The sequence below is a fragment of the Trichomonas vaginalis genome, chromosome V (assembly GCF_026262505.1).
Source record: "Trichomonas vaginalis G3 chromosome V, whole genome shotgun sequence".
Taxonomy (NCBI): Eukaryota; Parabasalia; order Trichomonadida; family Trichomonadidae; genus Trichomonas; species Trichomonas vaginalis.
In genome coordinates this window covers 15585738-15608133 of record NC_067207.1, presented here as the reverse complement: position 1 = coordinate 15608133, position 22396 = coordinate 15585738, and the positions used below count along the sequence as shown (strand labels likewise).

Here is a 22396-nt window from a genome sequence, read left to right as displayed (position 1 = left end):
ATATTTTTTTCTTTACTTTACATAACCACCTGCTGCCATAAGTCTTTGACGCCAACCCATACCAGCTAATGAAGGTTGACTTGGTTTAGTTTGGAAACTAAACTTTGGTTTTGGTTTATCTTCAGTTTTTGGTTTCTCTTCTTCTATCGGTTTTTCGTCACTTTTCGGTTCCTCGGGCTTTACCTCACCTGCAGGAACAGTTGTGTCGTCAACATCTTCATAAATATCATATGCCATTTGTTTTTGTTTTCCTTTCAACTTTTTGTGTTTGTTGTAAAGTTTAGAATATTTCGACTCTAAGTCAATGAGATGTTCTATAATGAACTGTTGGTCGGTGAAGTAAACTTTTCCATCTGTTGTCTCGAAAGCTCCTTCAGACTTCAATATTTTATTTGTGAGAGTCTGTTTCTTTTTTGAGATACTAGCCGTTCCATTTCTATGAAAAGTGACTTTATAGTTAGGGTTTGTATTTCCAGACCTGGCACTTTCTATTATTGAATTTTTCTCTTCATCTGTAAGTTCTTTGACAGGTTTTGACAATGGTTCTGAACTTTTTGTTTGTGGTGTCAAATCTACCGTTTCAACTTCTTCGGTCATTTCATCTCAGTAAAAAATTTTAGTTTGGTTTGTTTTCAACTGGTTGTTGTTGTTTTTTAAGTCGGTCTAAAACTTCCTGAGGTATAGGAAGAACTTGACAAACACGTTGTGTAACTGCTGGAAGTCGACAAATCCATCTTGAACCCATTTGTCTCAATGCTGTATTGTTCATTTCATCTCAGTAAAAAACTTTACATTCCCCACGTTTGAGGCGGTTGAGGTTGGTTATTGTTTACCCATTGTTGTGCATGGTTATATCCTCTGTTAAAGAATCTTTCACCTTGGTCCATATAGTGTCCTGCTTGGTTATAGTAGTCATTTGCTTTGTTATAATAGTTCCTGCTTGTCTTCCTACATTGTCCATCCATCCTTGAACTTTTTCCTCTTGTTTCAGGATTTGGAATAAGATTTGCTGCATCTCGTGCTACATCCCAACCTTTCTGTACAGTTTGTATAATAGGTTGTGCTTTCTCTTTAAATATACCTAATGTACTCAAAATCTTCCTTCCAACTCCAAATACACCTCTGGCTATTGTTCCCACTGCGGGCAAAAATCTGGATGCAACTCCTGCTAATGCGCCAAATAAACCCATTTCTTATGGGTTAAAAAATGACGAATCCAAACAAGGACCCCTATGTTTCTAAGGCAACAAAGAAAGCACTCATGATAAAAATCTTTAGTTCAACACCAAATGCTTGGTTTATGGATATCTTGGAAAACATTCCGAGGTATAGAGAAGATGGACCACCATACTGGCTAATATTTGTTGGTCAAAACACAAGATACTGTGAAGCCATACCATTATGGTCCAAAAATATTTTAGATGTGAAAACTGCTTTGACAATATTCGTTGACAAATACCATCCAACAAAACTGACATCTGACTATGAAAGTTCTTTCAAATCAGATGATGTAAAAACTATCTGCGTTCAAAAAATGTAAACCAATATTTCATTGTCGACCAAAACCATTCTGCTCTTGGTGTCATTGACGGTTGTATAAAAATGTTAAGAGACTTAAACCAACCACAAGGTGGTGAAGCAAATGAAATGTCATATGACGACAAATATAGACACTTCTCCATGGCAAAGATGAGACAAGTTTTAAATATTTACAATAGCCGTAAACAAAAAGGTTTGGGAAACCACTCCCCCGAAGAAATGAAAAACAACCCTGACTTAGAGAAAGACTATATATTTAATAATTTAGTCAAAAGAGACAAACAAGAAAGAATGCCGGGCTTCAAACTTCAGAAAGGTGACAAAGTAAAAATAGAAATACCTAAACGCGACCCATATGAAAATACTATTGACTATGACAAACAATGGGAACCCGACAGGTACTCACATTCGTGTTCGTAAAAATAGAAGAAAGTATACAAGAGAATATTATGAAGTTTTAGGCAAACATGGCAAAATGTACAGACTGCAAGCAGAAGATAAAACGACTATTGTCAGACCTCGTTTCAAACTTGTCAAAGTTCAAGGTGGTATACTTTCAAAAACAGTTCCTAACAAATATAAGACAACTCCTGACGAATATGCTAAAGAAGTTGAAAATGACGACTAAGCAATTCTATACCATGCGTAAACTGTCATGTAAGGTGGCATGTATTCTTTACTTTGTCCCGTTGTTTGTGTATATCCTGAAACGAAATGTGTATGGTTTCCTTCTCCTGAGTGTCATCCCAGTAACAATTTATAGCAAACTTAACGTCGTCTTTAACATCATATCCTTTACCTTTTGTCATTCCTGACCAATCCCAATATCTATGCTTATGCCAACCTGCTTGAGATGTACTTAAATCTATGTAGTGACTGTGTGCAGGTAAATTTTCACCTGAAATCGTTTTACTTCCACCTGTTTCCTTTGAAGAGTTTGCACAATACAAAAACCTGTCGACTATTTGTTCCATGCACCAACACCAAACATTACTTGAGGACTTCTTGCTTCCATAGATGTATAAATAGAACCTACTGGGTTCATTAAATCAAACATATGAGACATTATAGGATTGTCTCTTTTGAACTTAAAATATAGTGCAACTATTTCAGGTTTCTTCTGGTTTGTGTCAGAATATTTTTATAATATAATCTTATGTTTTCAGGGTAGGTAAAATCTTGACTATAATATTTATTTCTGTCATCTTCATAATAGTATACTATTCTCGTTTTTTCTATTGCATTATATCTTTTATATCTATAATATTCTAAATATAATGTTTGCTTTTTTGGGTCTACACGTGCGTCAACACCATAGTCATAATAATATGGTACTGGAGCTGGGTCAGGCAATGTCATATCTGTCATTTCATAAACTCTTAAATATTTCTTTTGTTCGTCTCCATATAAGTTTAAGTAGCAGTTGTTGTCTAATGGAACTTTAACTTGTGTACCATCATTCTTTATATAGCTTACATACATTTCATTGTTATTTTTCGGAATGAGTTTATACCGTATACCATTTCTTAAGGAGTGTACAAACTCACATCTAAAATATTTATTTTCTTCATTGACAGAAAAGTCACCAACAATAGTTTCAATATTTTTTGTTCCAACTAAACTTTGGTATATTTCATTGACATATGTTTTATCTGCTTTCTTTTCAAGGCTAACGTTTAAGTCTGTTATTTCAGAAGATGTATGTGTATGTCCAACGGCACTTTTACTGTTTAAGGTTTCTTGTAAGTTTGTAATATTTGCAATGGTATGTGTATGTCCAACGTCACTTTTCCTGTTTAAGGTTTCTTGTAAGTTTGTAATATTTGCAATGGTATGTGTATGTCCAACGGCACTTTTACTGTTTAAGGTTTCTTGTAAGTCTGTTATTTCAGATATAGAATGTGTATGAGTCTTTTTAGAATATTCGTTTTCAGCTCTTGTCACTTCACTTGACATTTTATTGTCAACATATGTTTTGTCTGCTAGTTCAGGATGAGTATGTTCTTTTGTTGCATAAGCATTGTTAGCTCTTTCTTCTTCTTTTGCTATTGCATCGTCTACATATTCTTTGTCAGCTTTGTTGTCAACATCTGCTTTCAAAAGAAGTTCATTTATAGGTTTCTCGTTTAAAGTTCCTTTTGTTGGATTTATACAGACAGTATGGTTCTTATTGTCTTGAAACAGAAACTCATCTGTCATTGGGTTTAATGTCAGTTTTAAGTTTCCTTCTTTCAATGACTCAGATATCTTAGAATAGTTTGAAAAGTTTGTTGTGTTCTTATTTAGAGCTTGTATAATGAGTTGTCGGTTGTGTTGTATTTCTCTCATAGACGCTGTTTCATTTGACATTTTTATTCTAGATAAAATATGCTTCCAATAGAAAAAGAAAATTCAAGAGTTGCTACAACTAAACCATTAGATGAACTTTTTACTAATGTCGGTCAAAAGTTTGAGACAGAGACCGTAAAGCATGAAGGCTATCGTTTTGACTACCCATTAAGATGGCTAAGAGACCCATCTGTCACAAAAGCTATTGGCTTTCGTAGAATGAAGTTTGTGTCTGTAGAAGATAAAAGTTTTCCATTTATTGTAAGGTTTCATATAGATTATATATCTGAAGGGAAACGAAAAATGTGGGAAGAAATTGAGCTAATACAAGTTGACCTTTCATCTTCTCTACAGACTGCGTTAAAAAATATAGAAGATAAAATAAATTCATGTTATGCAAAATATGCTGATGAATATGCAAATACCGAGAGCACACTTTATGTGAGAATTGTATATGACAAACAAAATTCACAAGTGTCATTTCAAATCTACGAAGACAATCCAAAGAAAGACGAACAAATATATACAGAATTCACTGCAATGTCATGGTATTATTTGCAAAGAATGTTAAATCAGAAAGTCGAACTTCCTTTAGCAAATATTTACAGTCGATATGCAAGAGATGAACCATATTTATTTAAAGATGTTTTCGACCCAGCTGCTATTATTGTTCATGCTTCATTTTCTGGCGCCCAAAACTCTTTCTTATGCTTGGCAAATGACTTTTACGAAAAACCTACAAAGTTATACGAACCACCAAGTGGAAGTATTTCAGACTTTCAAGTATGGTTTACTACAGATGGAAGAAAAAGAATAATTCCATTATACCATGCGTTTTACTTAGAACTTAGTTTCATATACAACTACTATCGAACGGTAAAAATATAATTTTTTAATACGGTTGAGGTGTTGGATTTGGTTGCCAACTAGACTGTGGTGCAGGTTCAGGCTGTTGTATGACAGGAGCTTGTTCTTTCAGGGTCTTTAGGTATAATACCAACGAACTGACCTACTCTTTTACCAATATTTTTGACTCCGTTCCAAATTCCTCTTCCTACGGTTTTTATTCCATTCCATATACCTCTTCCAACATTTCGAAAGAAGTTTCCAATACTACTGAAGAAACCCATTTTACTATATGTAAAAATCTAATGTCCGCCTAGTCTCTTACGTTTCCTGTTGAGTTCCATAGCATTCTTTAACTGGAGCTCATACATTCTGTTTCTCCTCTGGTAGAAAACATATTCTGGGTCAACTCCTGTGTTCGCGTCATCTGCATAGAGTTGTTTATATCCCACTTCAGGGTTTGTATAAAACTCTTTCCATCTCATATTTGCATACCATGGTGGCAAACCTAACGCAGCGTCATTTGACATGGCAGTTTGCATTTGTACATCTGTTGGCACTTGACCATAGTTTGCCATTGCAGTTTGTATTCTAACTTCATTTGGAATATTCTCTGGGTTTGGTTGTCCAGGTTGCTGTGCATTCGCTAAGTTCTGTGCGTCCATTTAATATTAGATAAAAATATCTCTTACGAGTACATATGCTGAACATTTGCAGGCATTGGTTCATCTTCATATTCTCTATATCTTTCTGCCACGTCAAATAAGTAAATGACACAATGGAAAAAACCTAAAACAAGTAGTCCTATTTCAAACCACATTTACTTACTAGTAAAATTTCTTTGTTATGACACTTTCTCCAGTTTATAGGACCTCTCTCATATTCTATCTTATCGTATCTAAACTCATAGTCATGTATGTCCTCTAACCATCTCATAACGGTTTCCAAGCCACTTTTATCGGATGTAAAGTAAAAGCATGGATGGTTATGTAAAACGTCTAAAGTTTCTAAAGAGTCTCTCAAAGTCCAGTCTACTTGGTATTGAAAATCCCATGTGTTATAGAACGGCGGGTCCACTATAAAGAAAACATTTTCCTTGTCTTTATATTTTTCATACAACTCTGTCCAATGACATCTCACAAACTCTATACCCTCAATATATTTTTCTATGTCCTCTTTGAAAACATTTGTATAGTTAAGATATAAAACTTTTGACATAAGTGTTTCAATGTCATGAACTCTTATAGCACCACTATATAATAGTCTAGCAGATATACTATCCCAGTCTATATATTCTGCTTTTTTCAAAACCTCTCTCACAATATTTTTGTTATCTAATGGTATACGTTCCATCTTACCTATCTGAATCTTTTCTTTTAACTCTTTCAATATTTTGTTTGTGTCTGGAATATGTTTGAGACGGTCCATATAGTTGTCGAAGTCATTGCATATAATCTTTGAGTCTGGAAATATTATATGGCACAAATGGGATATATAGAAACTTCCACCGAACAAATCTACAAATGTTAGACCATTCGGTAGTTTCTTAAGTTCTCTCAATATAATATCTTTACATTTACTCTTATTTCCAAAGAACGGTAACGGTGGTTTTGTAAAATTCATTTATATATATATAAAAATGTTTTTACCCGAAAAGTGACAGAAAAGTGACAAAGCATGAAAACATATATAATTTGTGAAAAGTGAAACATTATATAATGTTTTCGACCCAGAAGACTAACAATTTTCCGAATAAAAACTTCATTTATTACTAAACATCTTCAGGGCTAGAAGGCACGAAGTGCCTGGAAGCCCCACTACCTTTTTTTTTTTTTTTTTCTTTTTTTTTTTTTTTTTTTTTTTTTTTTTTTTTTAATTTGATTTTTATATAAAATAGTTATATATTAGAAAATAATATGAGTTTATGTGATATTATTTTTCAGAAGATTTCATTCTATATGCCTATGAAAAGTACTCTCAAAACTAACTTTTTCCTAATTATAATTAAATCTAGAATATTGTATTATGCTTAGTATTATTTCATTTTTCTCATTCAATTTAGAATTTACAAATGTCAAAAAATTGAGAGCTGTCACTTTTGATGAATTTCTGTTTATTACAATTCATCACCTTTTCAAGCTCTGCAGTCAATTTTTTGAAATTTGATTGAAATAAATGTAGCAAAAATTACATTTCATTAGGGAATATATGAGTTTCTCTGGAAACAGGCTGATAAATTTTAAATTTTGTCCAATCAACATGAATGCATTGAGAAATTTGGATTGATTTTCTGGTAGAATCTGGAACAATTCAACCATGTATAAATGGATCATGTAATCATCATGAAATGTTAGTGTTAGAGTTCAAAAGAAACAGAATGAGTGGAAATCAAACACAATCTGAATAATTTTAAACGTATACAATCTTTAAGTTTGTATTTTGAATTCTACATATATGATTGTGTAATTCGTTCTTTCAAATTTTCGGATTCAGGCATGTTTTGATAAAATTCATTCCCAAAAACGTCAATTAACAATTAAATTTAGTGTATTTTAAATATATATACGTATTATATTTTATAAATTATATTAAATTCGCAAAATTTTAAGTTTTAAACAAAAATAAAAAATGTTCAAAATATGAAATTATGCATAGGATATTAAAATTTACATGTTAGCAATTTTTTTGAATTGCTTTCAATTTTCATATTGAAATTTTTAAGATTTTTTTCTGAAATAATAAGCAAGAATATCAACCTAAATAATATTAAATTCCATGCGTTAATTTCCCCTCATAAGTCATTGACTGCCTCTCAATCTAGATTTTGTGAGTACTTTAGTTTTATCTTTTCGAAATCTCTCATAAATTCATAAAACATTTCAACTTTCTATTTAAATGATCCAAGAATTAGGTCCAAATAATGATGTTTCAAAAATAACCAATTTCCGATCATCTTTTAAAACTTTAATTTCGGGTATAAATATTCATTTATGATATATTGTTAATACAGAATTAAAGTTTTTAAAAGTTGATCAGATCATTGGCACTTTTTGTTCTATTTCTAAGGGACACTGTGATCAGATTGCAATAAAAAATTCGTTTTTTGAAAAGAAATCCTATTCTAGCTTGTCATCATTAGATTGTCCGGAATTCGCTTGATTTGAGAGCGATTTTACGACTCCTGAAAAAAAATGCGAATTCACACCCACATATCTAAAATTGAACCTAAATATATTTGTCATATGTCTGAATATGTGTGATAGTAATGAGAATGAATCAAAATATCTTTTTTTATATTCATTCATATTATATCTTTATTTATACAAAAAATATCTCTTGTCAAGAATTTCAATTTGGCATACCTAGTATTTTACCTGAGGAAAATATAGAAATATGCAATATGTATATCGAAAGTTATGAAGTTAATGGAATGTTTATCAAAAAGGCTATTCACATGGTAGACAATGTATTTTCAAAGGAATAAGGAGATTATTTCTCAAGAAAAGCATATTATTGCAAAATTCTTTAATATTATTCCCTTTTGGATTGAAAATCAAGATACAAATAGTTATAAAATTTGCTCTAAACTTCAATGTAGATATGTTTGGCTCAATTTCAACATGATTTTAAATGTCAGTATTTTCAGGTTGAAAAACAAATAATTGTTTGTCATATATTAGCCAAAGTCTTGCATTTTTAAAAGAATCTTTCAAGCAATACTAGTAAAATGGTATCTAATTTCGAAGGATGATCTACATAAGCCATTTTTTTTGAGAAAATGGATGTACTGCAAGTTCATTTGTTACTATAATATAAATCGATAATCTTTGATTGCATAAATTCTATTGAATACAGTCCAAGAACGAACACGATCAATAAAAAACAAAAAAAAACAAAAATGATTGTTTCAAATCCACTTGAGCATGGACTTCCATATGCTGCAATTACTTTAAACAGTCAACTTCCAAAATACTTCGATAAAGTATGGAAGCAAGCGAATATTCGCATCTGTGTTGATGGAGGAGCGAATAAAATTTGGGATATACAAGATCATGACAAGGATCACGATATTCTTGCACCAGATGCTGTTGTTGGAGATATCAAGACAATAAGACCGGAAATTAAGCACGAATTCGAACTCGCAGGTACCCAATTTGTAGATCTTAAAAATCAAAACTTTACAGATGCAGAGAAAGCTATTAACTTGCTTTCAGAGATGAAATGCAAGAACCCGATCTTACTTTTAGGCGCTTTTGATGGAAGATTCGATCAAACAGCTGCAGAAATTCATTCAGCATTATCACGTCCGGATTTATCCATAATTCTTGCTGATGATAGCAACTTTTCTAATTGGATCTTCCCAGGAAGAACAAAAATTTTGACTCCTCAAAAAGTCACAACAAACGTTTGCGGACTACTCCCGCTATTAAAACCAGTTTCTCTTAAGACTAAAGGCTTGAGATGGAACTTAAACGGCCAAACTCTCGCAATGGGCAAATTCATCAGCTCAAGTAACGAAGTAGCTGCAAAAGAAGTAACTATCGATACAAAAGTACCTATTTTCTGGACATTACAGGCTAAGAAAGTCATTGAAATTCAAAAGAAAGCTGCAAAAAAGTAACAAGGCTGTTGTTTGTTTAAATTATAGTCATCACACCATTAAACTGTAAAAGAACTCTATCATTACGTAATAAATTTTTGCATTATTTTTTATATCCAAAATATATCTTCAATAATGATTCATTTTTAAGCCCAAACGATCTAAATATGATTTTTATGGGGAGTGTGAGAATAATTGAATTCCAAATTTTTTTCAAAATCGATAATTTGAACATCAAAATTGTTAAAATTATTTTCATTTTTTCAAAAACAAGAAAAATTTGGAAAAATCAAGAAAGTATTCAACAAATCCATATGAATGAATTATAATAATTTTACATGTTAAATTAGTTTATCCATAAATTTTATAAAAAAACATTAAATTCATGAAAATAAATTTAGAATTTATAACAAAATAAGATCAGATAAAACAAATCATTCATTAATTATCAATTCAAATCGATATGAGTAGATGTTTTTAAGAAAATCATACAAATTACAAAAAAAAATTTTGAATTTCTGAAATAATCAAAGAACATCAAGGGATAATATCAATTTCTAATCATAATAAATCATATTCAATAGATTTTTAAAAGAAAATGATCAAAATCATGAAATTTTATTTTGAATTTTTCGATAAAACATTAAAAATCAAACAAAAAATGTAGATTTATAATAAATAAAACAATTTATACAGTTAAGGCACGTATCTAATTACGTGGTTTTCGTCCTGAGTCAGCACATCTTTATTTTTGAGGTCATTTATTACGAACATCAACTTCTCTGTTTCAGGGAAGAAGTTCAACTGTTTCTTTACCCTTGAAATGAGTTCTTCCAACTTCAGGGTCTTAAATTCTTTCAATATCTTGTACATACATGACATAATCATATTAGTTCTTATGTAGTTGATATCGTTATCAATAACAGCTCTTTGCAACTGAAGATTTCCACTTCTTGTTGACGGATAACTGTAATTCTCAGGGAATTGAGCATCTTTGTTAACTGACCACTTATCATCATCACCTTTTATCAACAAATTCAGTGGTTTTTTAGATAAAATATCTAAATTTATTTTTATCTGGGATTCGTTGATTCCTGTATGATTGTGGATGTCGTCAACATTCATAGGACCTTTTTCTGATAGTAGTAATACAATTATGGCCTGTTCTCCCGACATTTTGATTTCACTTTTATTATTTACCTTCAAAACGCAATTGGAGAGTGCGGCCGAGAAGTGTAACACTATGTGACTATCAGTCTTCTGTTGCTTCATGTATCTCTTCTTGAATTCTTCATTTAATATTTCAATTTGTTCTGGGAACTTAATTTCGCCTTCATTCGTACTCCAGTCTCTTTCGTACAATGCCATTGCCTTGTATTCCATTCCATCACTCGTTGGCTGCAAGATTCTCTTACTTTGATTATAATCGTTGATTGTTTTGACCAATCTATCAGTGTACTCCTTAGATGCATTCATTTGGAGTGTATCTATCAACTCGTTCTCCCTTTGGACATCGACATTCCATGATAAAAATCTCCGACCAAATAAGTGGAAGTACGTGCTCTCAAAAACCTCACTCGCGTCGATTAATTTGAATAGAATTAATGACGGGCCAACTAATGGATTGCCACTGTCAATGTAACGGGCAAGATACTCAGCAATGTGGTCTCTTTGACTGGACATGGACGCTGATACAGATTCATTGATGGTTTTGACTGCATCACGCGAATTTTCGAAAATAAATTGATCAAAATCTGATATCTTCGAAATAATGCGCAAAATGTCTGGAATAAGGGTCTGATCGGTTGAACTCTGTATTGTGGATTTGATTTTGGTCGAAAAATATGAGGAAACGGACTTTAATAATAATTTTCGCAATTCTTCTTTGTCAAAGGTCGAAACAACTCTTTTGAGCTCTTCTTTGTCGAATTGATCAATCATATCATAGAATTCTTGTGAAAAAAGTACCCTTTGGCCGGCTTTTTTGAGAACAATTTCATTTTGCATGGAATCAATGGATAAATAAGTGGATTTCTCAAGACCACACTCCTGAAGTTGTGTCTCTATCTCTTTGGAGCTGTAATTCCAGTTAATTAGGTCTTTTAGACTGAGATGAGAAGATATATCTTCGAAATAATCTTTTGTTTGGATTAGAAGAGTAGGTTCGAGATGGTCGTTGTAGAACTTCGTAGATTTGGCAAAATTGAGGCCTGTTTTGAGTTCAGAGAGCTTAATTTCCTCATGAAGACGATATTTCGAAATAGTAATGAGAATCTGATCAGAAATGAGATCAGCAAGTTCTTTGCTCATTCCATTTCTGATATACGAGTAGACTATCTCTGACAAACTTGTGAATCCGTCAATTCTCAGTGGAAATATATAAGAACGATCGAGGTATAGGAAAGTACGGAGGAAATAATCAAGGCATTTCTCAAATAATGATATTTTTTGGGATATCAAGGTGATATCGAACTCTTCTGAGATGGAATTGATAAAATTCAGTGCAGCTTCTTGCATATCCTCAGAAATTGACTTGTAAAGATATTCTGGAGTCTTGTTACGACAAATGTATTCAACATTCGTAAAGAGTTTTGCAAAATTTGCATTTTGAATTTTATCATCAAAAAGAAGATGAATTCCTTCTTTGAGATATGCCATAATTTCTTTTATTTTATCCTCATTGATCGATGATTCGTCTGAAAGTGAAGGAATTTGTATATGAATTACTCCTTTTTGTTGCTGCGTTTTTTGTACAGTCAATTGCCTGCGGGGTATAGGCATTAACTCATCAATGGAAGCCTGCTTCTTTTCTTTTGATGCATTAAAGAAAGAATCAATGGTTCCTGCTGGTGACTTCCTTTTCATTGACTTTTTTTTTTGGTTCCCTCAAGGAAGTTTATGTTTTTGTTGAATGTTTGTAAGCTATTAGTCATATCATAAATATTGTTCACAGCATCAATGTCATTATTTTGAAGATTCAAAGTTTTTTGAAATCCAAATCAATATTCTTTGACTAAATGACGAAATTTACATAATATATCATAAATACTAATATATTTCAGAAAAAACAATTAATCAATATGAAAAAGTGATATTTATTTATTACCAATTAATCTTAGAATAGGTTAATGTAAATCCGATATCGTTCAGCGGTTAGGATATGTGGTTTTCATCCACAGGATCGGGGTTCGACTCCCCGTATCGGAATACTTTTTTAATTTTTTTTGAAAATCTGTGTTTTACAAATGTTATGGATCAAATGAATTACAATTATGATATTTGGAATCACGGCAAATTCATTTGATATGATTTGATTACATCGAATATGCATATGCTATTTTTAGAGCATTTTATTTTATGAGGAATTAGATAACTTATTCAAGAAAAAAAGGAGTACGTTTGCAAAATATTTAAACGTTTCAATGTTTAAATGGATTTATAGGCATTGAGTTGGCCTTCAATCTGCTTGTACATTAAATTGTAGACCTGAGTAATTTGTTCTCCCGTCAATTGCTGATAGGCTGAAATAACCCATCGAGGTTCATCATTTGGAATTAAATCTCCTTTTCTAGCAGAAAATATTGCTTGAAGAGAACCTGTTATTCTTGCTTGACGGCATTTAATATTATAAACACCATTTTCTTTAGTGACTTTAAATACAGTGCCAGCAAGGTATACGGATCTTGCCATCCTATCTCTTTGATTAAAATCAATCCTATAGAAAACTTGTTTGGATAATTTTGCATGTTTTGTACGTCCAAAATAAAAAGCAACTCTTTCATTTTCGAGATGGAAATCATTGGATATTTGATCAACAATGGAATTGAGATCAGTTGTTGAATAATCTTTTTCGAGATTATCACGTTTGTGATTAAAGATTGAAATGCGACCGCTATAGGGGCGCAATAAAGTAGCGTATTCGTCAGATACTTTTGGCTGAAAATCAAATACGTAGCTGTTTGAAAGAGATAGAAGAAATAGCATTCTAATGTTTTAATTCAAAATTTGAGTTGATGTCAAATGACAATTAATCTGCCAAGAAGATTCGATTTGCCTAAACAACCATTTGCGTTTTAAACAGACATATGCTGTCGACTATCTTATTGGTTTTTGAATATATTTTATGAAAAAATGGAACAAAATAATTCAATATCAAATAAGAAAGGAAGATCATATGAACTCCCTTAGATGAGAATTTTCCACAAGGTGCATATATCAATGAAAAAGATTATAATGGTTCATTTCATCATTTTTTAAATATCGATATATTGAATTCAATTGATCTCAATGTTCAAATTAAGTTTTAGTGATGTCAAAAGATTGTCAAATTCCAACATTGAGATCATAGTCTATGATTTCATAAAAAAAAAAATTAATTAAAAACATTTGATGCTTGATATATTTTATTCACTAGATATAAAAATTAAAGAAAACATGTTGATAACAGACAACAAGCTATAATTATTATAATTGCATTGAATAGTTAGAGCAGATAATTTTTCTATAGAAACAAATCCATCTCCAGAGTGCCCAATTTTAGTGCTCCCGTCTGGCTGGATGAATTCTTCATTTCCATTTTTAAATATTACATTCTTGAGGAAGTTGCTAGCAAAGCTACTACCTCCCCCACCAGCTGCCTGATCAGCACCACCACCTCCGCCATAATATCCGCTTCCACCACCACCAGACGCTACTGTGGCTGTTGAACAGGCATTGCCACCTTTCAAAAAAGTGCCACTCTCGGCATCACAACTAGGATAATATGGGTTTTGGTTACCAGGATACTTCCCTCCACGGCCTGGAGAGGAAATAGTAGCACCCATACCAAAATAACCATCGCTACCTTCACCATTTCCAGCAATTTTCCCTCCGTAACCACCTTTCATATGCTTTTTAGCACCTCCTCCGGCGCCTGAAATAATTATGATGTCTCTAACATTGCCATCAAAAGTTATGAACGTAGCACCGCCTCCTGTGCAGGATTTTTCATTGTTTTCACCATTCGAATTTCCACCACCATTATAAAAAATACTTGTTATTGGGTAATTCTTGCATTCACCTTGTTGACCTACATAAATGTTAAGTTTTGTATCTTGACGTAATTTGATAATACCTTCTGTATAAGCTCCAAGGCCAGAAGTTATATCACCAATAACTCCACCTTGAGAACCCCATACTTTTAATATATATATTCCTGATGAAAATGTGGCGTTTTGAATATAGCCTGTATAATAAAACTTATTTATAGTTGAAATTTCGATCCATTGAAAAAAAAAATTTACGATTTACAATTCTATCAATTTTTTGAAAGGAAACTTTGCAAAAATTTATTACACTTTCTTCTTGCCATTTTTAAATGAACCAAAAATTTTCAAAAAAAAAATTGAAAATGTGCTTAGAGATTTTATGTTCAAAACAAAAAATTTATGATTAGAATAGTGATAATCCAAATGGATTTCCAATTGTTAATTTCAGAGAAATCAAAGTTTGAGATGCTTGAATGCAAATACCATTTAATAGTATAGCGAGGAAGAACGTAGCATCTTTCTTAGTAATATAACATTGAACAATGTACATCAAAAGAAGAATTTGTGCAATTGGAAGTACACACATGCCAAAAGTATGTGGTCCTAGGGATCTTATAAGTGCCTTGAGCTTTGGAGCTTCTTTGGTCTTCGAAACCCTGAAGAAAGGGAGAAGAAGAGTAATTAGTTGGAATTGTATCATTTTCTTTGTAACAACGAAGTTTAGAAGGCAGAATACTGTTGTTGATATAATGATGAAATTAACTGCAGTATGGAAATCCTTTGCTAAGGCAATAATAAAGAAAGCAATCAAATCAACTAAATTCATATAATGCCAAACATAAATAAGTGACATACTGAACTTGGAATAAAGTGTGAGCAATATTGAACGGAACCCTGAATAGTTTACGAGATCAAGATCAGGATGAACGTAATTATAGTAATTTCTTCCCGGAATAATGCCAGCAGGTGAAAAGAAAACTGATTCAAGGAATGAAATAATTGCTAATTCTATGTAATCTCGTTTTGTAAGGTTACCAAAATCAAGAAAACGAGTAAAATACAAAAATGCCGTAAAATTAAATGCCATTAGGACATAGAATATAGGATAGTATGATAAATATTCTCTTTCCATCTTCAATAATTTGAAACAAGGAATAATTAACAAGAGTATTGTTAAATAGAACAAAGATATATCAGGTTCCATAAACTCATACTTATAGATATGATAAATCGCGTATAAGAAGAAATATAAACCTGGTAATCCGAGTAAGAAAAAGAAATCTTGAACTAATGGGATTTTAACAAGTTGAAATGCGTTGAGAGTAAAAGAATTTGATGCTTTATCGTTGTTGCTTTGCGTTGAATCATGTAAATCTTCAGCGTTAAATATGGGTGTCTTTAATAAGCTGAAACATTTGAGTTTATGAAAGAAAAGGACTCCAGGGCCAAGTGTCATCTTCCATGAAATCAAAAGTAAAAGAAAATGCGGGATGAAATGAACAAAAAGAGATAAATTTATCATCCTGCAAATAAAATTTTTTTTTCTCTATCAAATCAAAAACGATGTAAAAAAAACTATTGAAATAAAGGGTAAGAGATAAGCAACAACTGATTATATTCAGGTATATGTGGTGTTATATGATTTGGTTTATTTGATTCTCATGTGGGCCATGAATTGCTTATTATTTTGACTGAGAAATGACTATTCTTTTATCTCATCATTTGAAAAAAGTGACATTATCCGATTGAATCAATTTGGTTTTCATAGTTCTGAGTTAAGCATAAATAGGAAAACCCAATTTTAATATATTTCCATTGAAAGAGTTGTTTGGAACGATTATTTTTTTTTTCCATCCAAAAATGAATATTTCTCTACTTACAATGAAACGAATGCTGGATTATTCTACGAGAGAGTATAATCCAAAATTAACCATTAAAAATTCGACTCTTTTATTTAATTTTACACATAATGCAAAGTATTATCCCAAATTTAGTATCAATTCCGAAGGATCTAGACTTGTTATTGCAATTCGCGGATCAGCTTCACAATATGACTTAGATACACTTGTTGATAGTGCAGAATTAAGGACTCAATACGGTACTTTTCCAGCAGGTTACTATCGCGCATCGATAAACACATTTAATAAGATCGGATATTATCTCAATCAGAAATACTCAGAGATATACATCACCGGGCATTCATATGGAGCTTCTGTTGCCCATATTTTGAATTTAATTATTCACTACTATAATCATTCTATCAATAATGTATACTCAGTAGGATTTGGACCAGTTCCGTCAATTGATTATGAAGGTTCTTTATTGATTAAAAACTATTCTGCAACAATAATCAACGCACACGATTACGTTAGCACTAATAGTATTAACATTCATTCTGATTACATAAGGTCAACTTATGGTACTGTTTCTGGCCTTACAAAAGACCAAATTAATAATACTTTTGCTCAGCTGCTTAACAAATTCGATGATGGCACAAAAATCAATCTCAAACCACATTTTATGAGTTTGCTAACAGAACAGACATCAGATATCTACGATAAACTTACAAATAAAAAAGTATTCCGCTTATCTACAGTTCCAGGGGGCAAATGCTATTGGATAGGTATGAGTAATACTAATAATATTACAGAAACCATTGTAGATCAAAATAAACAAATAAATCGCGTTCCTCAAGATCCCCACTCAATAATTGATCATTACCTCATTAATTATATTGAACACTTTTCCAAATATACTACAGAATAATGTATTTGTTGTATTTTTGTTAAATATTTTGTTTTGATTTATATATTTCTTTTTTTTTTCTTTATTTACCTAAATTTTTCTAATTTCATAACATGTACCAATATTCTTCATCACTTATTAGTAATTTTTTGCCTGATTCCATATTATGTATTACAATTTCATTTTCATATCGAAAAATAATCATCTCAAATATTGTACATGTTACCACCTTGAAGGTAAAGATAACTATGCATAGTTTTAAAGATCATTTAAGGCTGCATGGACACACTTTCTCAATCTTGAAATGTTTCCTTATAAGTGTGATGGTTATAGTCCTTATATATCGCCATCTGAAAGGCTTAGCAAGATATTTTCTATATAACTGTATCCTCATATTAATCTATGTAAAATATGAGGGGTGTCACCGTGAATGAACATGAATAGATCTCAGTAATTGATAAATTTTTATTTAATGGTAATTAAGGGTGCACACGAGAGGATCATGTAAACTTCAGAATTTAGAACCTTATTTTTAGGCATTATCTTGGCTACCTATTTAGGCTCGAAAAGCAAAAAATATCAAAAAATACAACTTGACTCCATTATGACCCTTTCATGGAGGTAGTTTTTATCCGCTAGTATTTTCCCTTTGAATCTCTTTACAATTCGAAATCAAATTCAAATCTCAGTAGAAGAAAGGAAGAATCGACTTACTACGGTTGTAATACGAATAAATACATATATTTAATTATTTTTATTTACATAATAATTGTTTGAAGCTCATATTCCATCAAATTTTTAAATAAAAACATTAAAATGTTGAAAATGTTCATATATTTTAATAGGGTTTTGGCACTTTATTGAGGAATTACTACATACATAGTCGAACTGAACTTGATATTTTGAAATTTAAATTATTTATCAAAATTAAAATTTAACTTGAAATTTATAATTATTTAGTCATATTTTGCATAATTCTAAGTAGATTTTGTAAAAAATCAAGAAAGAAAAATTTTAACGTGCTTTATTTTTTCTTTTTTATAATAATACATATTATTATATAATTAACATATTCATAATGTTTCACCCTTTCAAAAATATAATCCTCCTCCTCTCAAATAAACGTACATACGGGTGGCCTCTTTTTTCAAAAAATTAAAATTTGAAATTTTGGGCTCAAATATTAGAGATTTTTTCAACCTTCAACGATATATGTTGTCTATATCAGACCTCCTTTCTTTTTGATACTTAACATTGTTCCTAAATCTTAGCCGTTAAGGCTGTTCTGAAAATATTTTTTTTTCGAAAAAATTCGAAAAAAATTCTTAAAATTCAAAAATCCCTTAATTCCTGAGGATTTTGGAAAAAGTTTTTACATGAACATGTGTATATTATATGAAGTATATTGATAAGGTAAAAATCAAATTTTATTGCATATTCATCGAGAAAATAAACTAACGAATCCCTCAAAATTGAGAGGGTAATCCTCCTCCTCTCAAATAAACATACATACGGGTGCACCCTTAATATTTAGTATCTTTAAAAATCTTTTTCAAAGCGAGAATTTAGCTTTATTTTAATTTTTTATATTTTTATGGATCTGTATCAGAATTCAGAAGGATGGATTTTGAATTGATTGAATTTGTTAAACTAATAATATTATATTATACTATACATAATTAATATATCTACAAAATTATATTTTGAATTAAAAAATCAATTGAAAGCCACTTTTCAAATTAACACCCTCAATTTCCGAAAAATATTCAAAATTTTACAATTAGAAAATTTAGATGGGTAATAACAAACTTTTTATTTATTTAATTTTTTTTTGTCATAAAATTGCTAAGATAATTTAATTTTTAAACATTATTTATGACATATTCATAGGAAAACAAAAGAAACTCAAATAAATATCAAAATGATTTTTTTTGAATATTGGTTTCCTCTAATAAGAGTTATTCGAAACAAACAAAACTATATCATGAAATCATGCTAAAAACACACTTTTTTTATATGGTTCCTCCTCAATCCAATGATTTTTTTTTCATAAATAATAAAAAAATTTTCGTCAGTTTTTTTTAATTAAAATCATGATTTTCCTCTTCTTTTTTTATATATTTTTTACAAAATGCAGACCTCCACCAAGGATCAGACCACCGCCATCTCCATCACCATCAGCAAATCAGCAAGCAGTTATTATTTCTGGTTCAATAATTATTATCATTATCGTTATAACTAGTATAGTTGCATCAGTTCTGTTTTTCCTAGTACCAAAGGGGTATTGGAGTAAATTATGCCAGAAAAAAGAGCCTGAATACGAAGATGCCAACTCAGATGAAATAACTTCAATGGATCTTAGAACGATTTATAAAACAGAATCTCTAGATGTATTTACAATCACGAAAGAGGATTTCTTACCCTTTAACAGGCAAATTGTAATTTCCCAAGACTTCGAATACTTCTATGCTGATGAAGAAGAATCATCGGCTGGTGATACCGCATTAGACAAGCTTAAACCAGATGATGATTCATCATCATCCTCGCATCCATTATCTTTGGTCTTAATTCCAAACGATTTATAGCAGAATTTTATATATTTTCTGCATTTCTATCTTTTGTTTGTTATTATTTATAAATATTAGTAATATATCTAATTGATATTTTTTTTCATTGTATTTTCCAACATCGAATATACTTGGATCACTAAGAATTGTTTCAGATCAATCTATACAAGAATCACTAACAATCAGAAATCCAAAAGTTGAATTGTTTTCCATCAAGAAATTAACAATTTCGTTTTATATTTGCTAAAAATTGTTTTTAAGACAATAGATCAAAGGAAAAACAAATAATAACTATAATGTAATTTTCAATAAATTTTTGTCAGTTTTTTTTATGAAATTTGCAGTGATAAGAGGTGATCAACTACCTGGCCGAATAACAGTTTTACTTCTTTGGTTTGGAGGTCTGGGATGCAATATTTATTTATTCTGCAAATATCCTACTTTAGCATCACAAATTATTAGCGGAATTTATTATTTTCTTGGAATTTTGTGGCTATGGTCATATTTTGTTTGCTGCTGGCTTGATCCAGGATATATTGAAAGTTATTATGAAAATCAAGGTATAAAAGACAATATTTTGAAAGGTGAAATTCCACATGATCTTGAAAACATTCCTAAATGTCCTAAATGCTCGTATCCGAAGCCAAAGAGAACACATCATTGTTCGACTTGTAACAAATGCGTAATTTATTTTGATCATCATTGTCCTGCCATTGGAAACTGTGTTGGCTTATATAACATCAAAGGATTCATATTAGTTAGCTTTTATGGAGGAGTTCAACTCATCCTAATTGCTGCTATGCTCTTTGCAAACAAAGGAAATCAAACAGGAGGTATTGTTGCAGTGATGTTTGGAGCAGTTTTCATATTATTTGGACTTTCTTATGTGTTTAGAATAGGTCAGAGTAAGCCAACAATTGAATCTTACCAATCATTCAGTATAAATCCATATGATCATGGAAATTGCAGCAATTTGAAAGAAATTTACCCAACAATCTTTCATTTCTTCGTCCCAATACGCCCACCATCAGATGCATTCACCTGGAATGATGCTGAATTTCCAGAATATGTTAATAACAATTCAACTAATGTGAATATGAATCCACCAACATAATGATTCATACAAATATATTTCTATAAACTGTTTGTTTTGTATTTTACATATTTTCCAATTTTTTTTTTAAATATTCATTTGAAAATTCATTTCACCATAGATAACAAACATTTATTCTAATATAATAATAACATAACAAACAAGAATTACTCAATTAATGCAAGATGGGAAAATAATTTTTTCTCATCATTTTACATTTGATGATAACTAGCATTGGGATGCAAAACTATTAGTTATTCTTCTTCGTCTTGAATTTGATTCCTTAATTCAACAAGATCTCTCCAAATTATATTTTCTTTGCAAGAAGGACAAGAACCATGTGTAGGTATTAGAGCTGTGCCTGCAGATGGGCTTTGTGAGATAAGTCTCAGCGCCATGCATTTTAGGTGCATTAATGTACCACAAAATGGACAAACAACCCAATTCATATTATAAGGAGGTTCTGATTCATTGCATAAAGGACATGGAGTATTTCCATATTCACCAGGTGATGGAAATCCATGAGAATCAATCGGTAAATCATTAATACTTCCCAATTCTATTTTAATATGTTGTGGGAGGACTGGTGGCTGTAACAACATTTCGTAAACGTCTTTACATTGGACGCAAATTCTTAAGGATAATCTATTCCATTGCTGGGAAAGCAACATTTCCTTTAAAATCTTTAAATTCGTATTGTATTTACGAGGTCCGCCTTCTCTTTGATAAAATTCCTCGAAATTAATATGTTTCAATGATTTTGCTTCAGTTGGATGCTGCCAAGTCCATTCAAACTTAAGAGCAAGCTTTTTTGTTGGAAAACCCCATACAACCAATGTCATTTCCCATGGTCTCATCGTATGAGTTTTAAATGCTCCACCAACTCTAGCTCCATTATGCTGTTTAATACGTCGAGGAGGATTTACAGTGAAGCCTATATAGCAGTGCGTTTTGTATTGAGGGTTTTGACTTCTTAATATATAACAACCTGCAAAAGTTTCCATAAAAATGATAATTCAAAGGAAAAGAATTCTAATATTGACTTTGAGATTGATCTTTATTATATTATATTATAAATTATTCCTTTTGATAATATTCTGAACGACTTTTTTTTCCATTTTTTGATTCATGGTAGGAGCATTCTATTCTGTAATGATGAAACTTCACAAGGATTACCCTCAACAAACAGGCTATCGACAAATTTCATATTGATATTTGAAATGGAATATTCGAAAGCAAATATACAACGCTTAATGCAATTCTTAAAATTATTTCATTATTTCAACATCTATACCTTACAATTTCAAATACTTCATTAATACAAAGCAGTTTTTAAAAATCATTTTGATGAACATCATCTAAACCTTTCCAAAAATTCCATTCAAACAATTCCAAATGTTTTAAGGTCAGATATCACAGATTAAAAAGGGATTTTATTATCATAGACCTATAAACCTGTGATAGAGAATTGTAAGTCGAATTATTCACTTGATTTCTTCGAAGAAAAAAGAAAAGTCTTTAGAGAGCAATTATGGATAATGCCAAAGAATTATTCATCTATTTCACATGAAGAGAAGGATTTGATGACAATAAAAAGCTAATCAACAATTGGTATCTGCTCGGTCCTGTTTCTTTACTTGAATTATATAGT

General features: G+C 31.1%; 15 protein-coding genes and 1 non-coding gene across 16 annotated transcripts, besides 5 other annotated features; 6 read left to right on the top strand and 10 right to left on the bottom strand.

Annotated features, from left to right (window-relative positions):
* Nucleotides 1-6565: part of a mobile genetic element that runs on past the window's edge.
* On the bottom strand, nucleotides 13-597 carry TVAGG3_0342510 (phage tail repeat-like family; the record flags this gene model as incomplete). The annotated part of the gene is made up of 1 exon (XM_051230782.1): nucleotides 13-597. The coding sequence occupies one exon, from the start codon at nucleotides 595-597 to the stop codon at nucleotides 13-15; it is 585 nt and encodes a 194-aa protein (XP_051100512.1).
* TVAGG3_0342500 (uncharacterized protein) lies at nucleotides 617-769 on the bottom strand (the record flags this gene model as incomplete). Its single annotated transcript, XM_001313677.1, has 1 exon — nucleotides 617-769. One exon carries the CDS (start codon nucleotides 767-769, stop codon nucleotides 617-619), a length of 153 nt encoding a protein of 50 aa, XP_001313678.1.
* Nucleotides 3217-3888, bottom strand: TVAGG3_0342490 (phage tail repeat-like family; the record flags this gene model as incomplete). Its single annotated transcript, XM_001313678.2, has 1 exon — nucleotides 3217-3888. A coding segment is annotated over one exon (672 nt), but the record flags the coding sequence as incomplete, so codon positions are not given.
* On the top strand, nucleotides 3907-4755 carry TVAGG3_0342480 (uncharacterized protein; the record flags this gene model as incomplete). The annotated part of the gene is made up of 1 exon (XM_001313679.1): nucleotides 3907-4755. One exon carries the CDS (start codon nucleotides 3907-3909, stop codon nucleotides 4753-4755), a length of 849 nt encoding a protein of 282 aa, XP_001313680.1.
* Nucleotides 5016-5378, bottom strand: TVAGG3_0342470 (uncharacterized protein; the record flags this gene model as incomplete). Its single annotated transcript, XM_001313680.2, has 1 exon — nucleotides 5016-5378. One exon carries the CDS (start codon nucleotides 5376-5378, stop codon nucleotides 5016-5018), a length of 363 nt encoding a protein of 120 aa, XP_001313681.1.
* TVAGG3_0342460 (phage tail repeat-like family) lies at nucleotides 5518-6336 on the bottom strand (the record flags this gene model as incomplete). The annotated part of the gene is made up of 1 exon (XM_051230781.1): nucleotides 5518-6336. The coding sequence occupies one exon, from the start codon at nucleotides 6334-6336 to the stop codon at nucleotides 5518-5520; it is 819 nt and encodes a 272-aa protein (XP_051100511.1).
* Nucleotides 6464-6565: a terminal%2Cinverted (terminal inverted repeat of Maverick-3 transposon ID:TVAGG3_0342450).
* Nucleotides 6566-6795: 230 nt separating this feature from the next.
* Nucleotides 6796-6832: a mobile genetic element.
* Nucleotides 6796-6832: a terminal%2Cinverted (terminal inverted repeat of Banshee-A3 transposon ID:TVAGG3_0342440).
* Nucleotides 6833-8327: 1495 nt separating this feature from the next.
* TVAGG3_0342430 (thiamine pyrophosphokinase family) lies at nucleotides 8328-9408 on the top strand (the record flags this gene model as incomplete). Its single annotated transcript, XM_001313681.1, has 1 exon — nucleotides 8612-9334. One exon carries the CDS (start codon nucleotides 8612-8614, stop codon nucleotides 9332-9334), a length of 723 nt encoding a protein of 240 aa, XP_001313682.1.
* Nucleotides 9409-9862: 454 nt separating this feature from the next.
* Nucleotides 9863-12192, bottom strand: TVAGG3_0342420 (ubiquitin protein ligase binding; the record flags this gene model as incomplete). Its single annotated transcript, XM_001313682.1, has 1 exon — nucleotides 10010-12178. The coding sequence occupies one exon, from the start codon at nucleotides 12176-12178 to the stop codon at nucleotides 10010-10012; it is 2169 nt and encodes a 722-aa protein (XP_001313683.1).
* Nucleotides 12193-12448: 256 nt separating this feature from the next.
* TVAGG3_0342410 lies at nucleotides 12449-12520 on the top strand. Its single transcript has one exon. It is a non-coding gene; the product is annotated as a tRNA-Glu (tRNA).
* Nucleotides 12521-12692: 172 nt separating this feature from the next.
* On the bottom strand, nucleotides 12693-13297 carry TVAGG3_0342400 (uncharacterized protein; the record flags this gene model as incomplete). Its single annotated transcript, XM_001313683.1, has 1 exon — nucleotides 12740-13297. The coding sequence occupies one exon, from the start codon at nucleotides 13295-13297 to the stop codon at nucleotides 12740-12742; it is 558 nt and encodes a 185-aa protein (XP_001313684.1).
* Nucleotides 13298-13708: 411 nt separating this feature from the next.
* TVAGG3_0342390 (glycine-rich protein family) lies at nucleotides 13709-14572 on the bottom strand (the record flags this gene model as incomplete). Its single annotated transcript, XM_001313684.2, has 1 exon — nucleotides 13717-14199. The coding sequence occupies one exon, from the start codon at nucleotides 14197-14199 to the stop codon at nucleotides 13717-13719; it is 483 nt and encodes a 160-aa protein (XP_001313685.1).
* An 88-nt stretch (nucleotides 14573-14660) lies between these two features.
* TVAGG3_0342380 (uncharacterized protein) lies at nucleotides 14661-15865 on the bottom strand (the record flags this gene model as incomplete). The annotated part of the gene is made up of 1 exon (XM_001313685.1): nucleotides 14744-15166. The coding sequence occupies one exon, from the start codon at nucleotides 15164-15166 to the stop codon at nucleotides 14744-14746; it is 423 nt and encodes a 140-aa protein (XP_001313686.1).
* Nucleotides 15866-16194: 329 nt separating this feature from the next.
* TVAGG3_0342370 (lipase) lies at nucleotides 16195-17144 on the top strand (the record flags this gene model as incomplete). Its single annotated transcript, XM_001313686.2, has 1 exon — nucleotides 16231-17106. The coding sequence occupies one exon, from the start codon at nucleotides 16231-16233 to the stop codon at nucleotides 17104-17106; it is 876 nt and encodes a 291-aa protein (XP_001313687.1).
* A 425-nt stretch (nucleotides 17145-17569) lies between these two features.
* Nucleotides 17570-18608: a mobile genetic element.
* A 542-nt stretch (nucleotides 18609-19150) lies between these two features.
* TVAGG3_0342350 (uncharacterized protein) lies at nucleotides 19151-19713 on the top strand (the record flags this gene model as incomplete). Its single annotated transcript, XM_001313687.1, has 1 exon — nucleotides 19179-19670. One exon carries the CDS (start codon nucleotides 19179-19181, stop codon nucleotides 19668-19670), a length of 492 nt encoding a protein of 163 aa, XP_001313688.1.
* A 270-nt stretch (nucleotides 19714-19983) lies between these two features.
* TVAGG3_0342340 (cysteine S-palmitoyltransferase protein) lies at nucleotides 19984-20766 on the top strand (the record flags this gene model as incomplete). Its single annotated transcript, XM_001313688.1, has 1 exon — nucleotides 19984-20766. The coding sequence occupies one exon, from the start codon at nucleotides 19984-19986 to the stop codon at nucleotides 20764-20766; it is 783 nt and encodes a 260-aa protein (XP_001313689.1).
* A 233-nt stretch (nucleotides 20767-20999) lies between these two features.
* Nucleotides 21000-21749, bottom strand: TVAGG3_0342330 (5'-flap endonuclease protein; the record flags this gene model as incomplete). Its single annotated transcript, XM_001313689.1, has 1 exon — nucleotides 21000-21749. One exon carries the CDS (start codon nucleotides 21747-21749, stop codon nucleotides 21000-21002), a length of 750 nt encoding a protein of 249 aa, XP_001313690.1.
* Nucleotides 21750-22396: the final 647 nt, after the last annotated feature.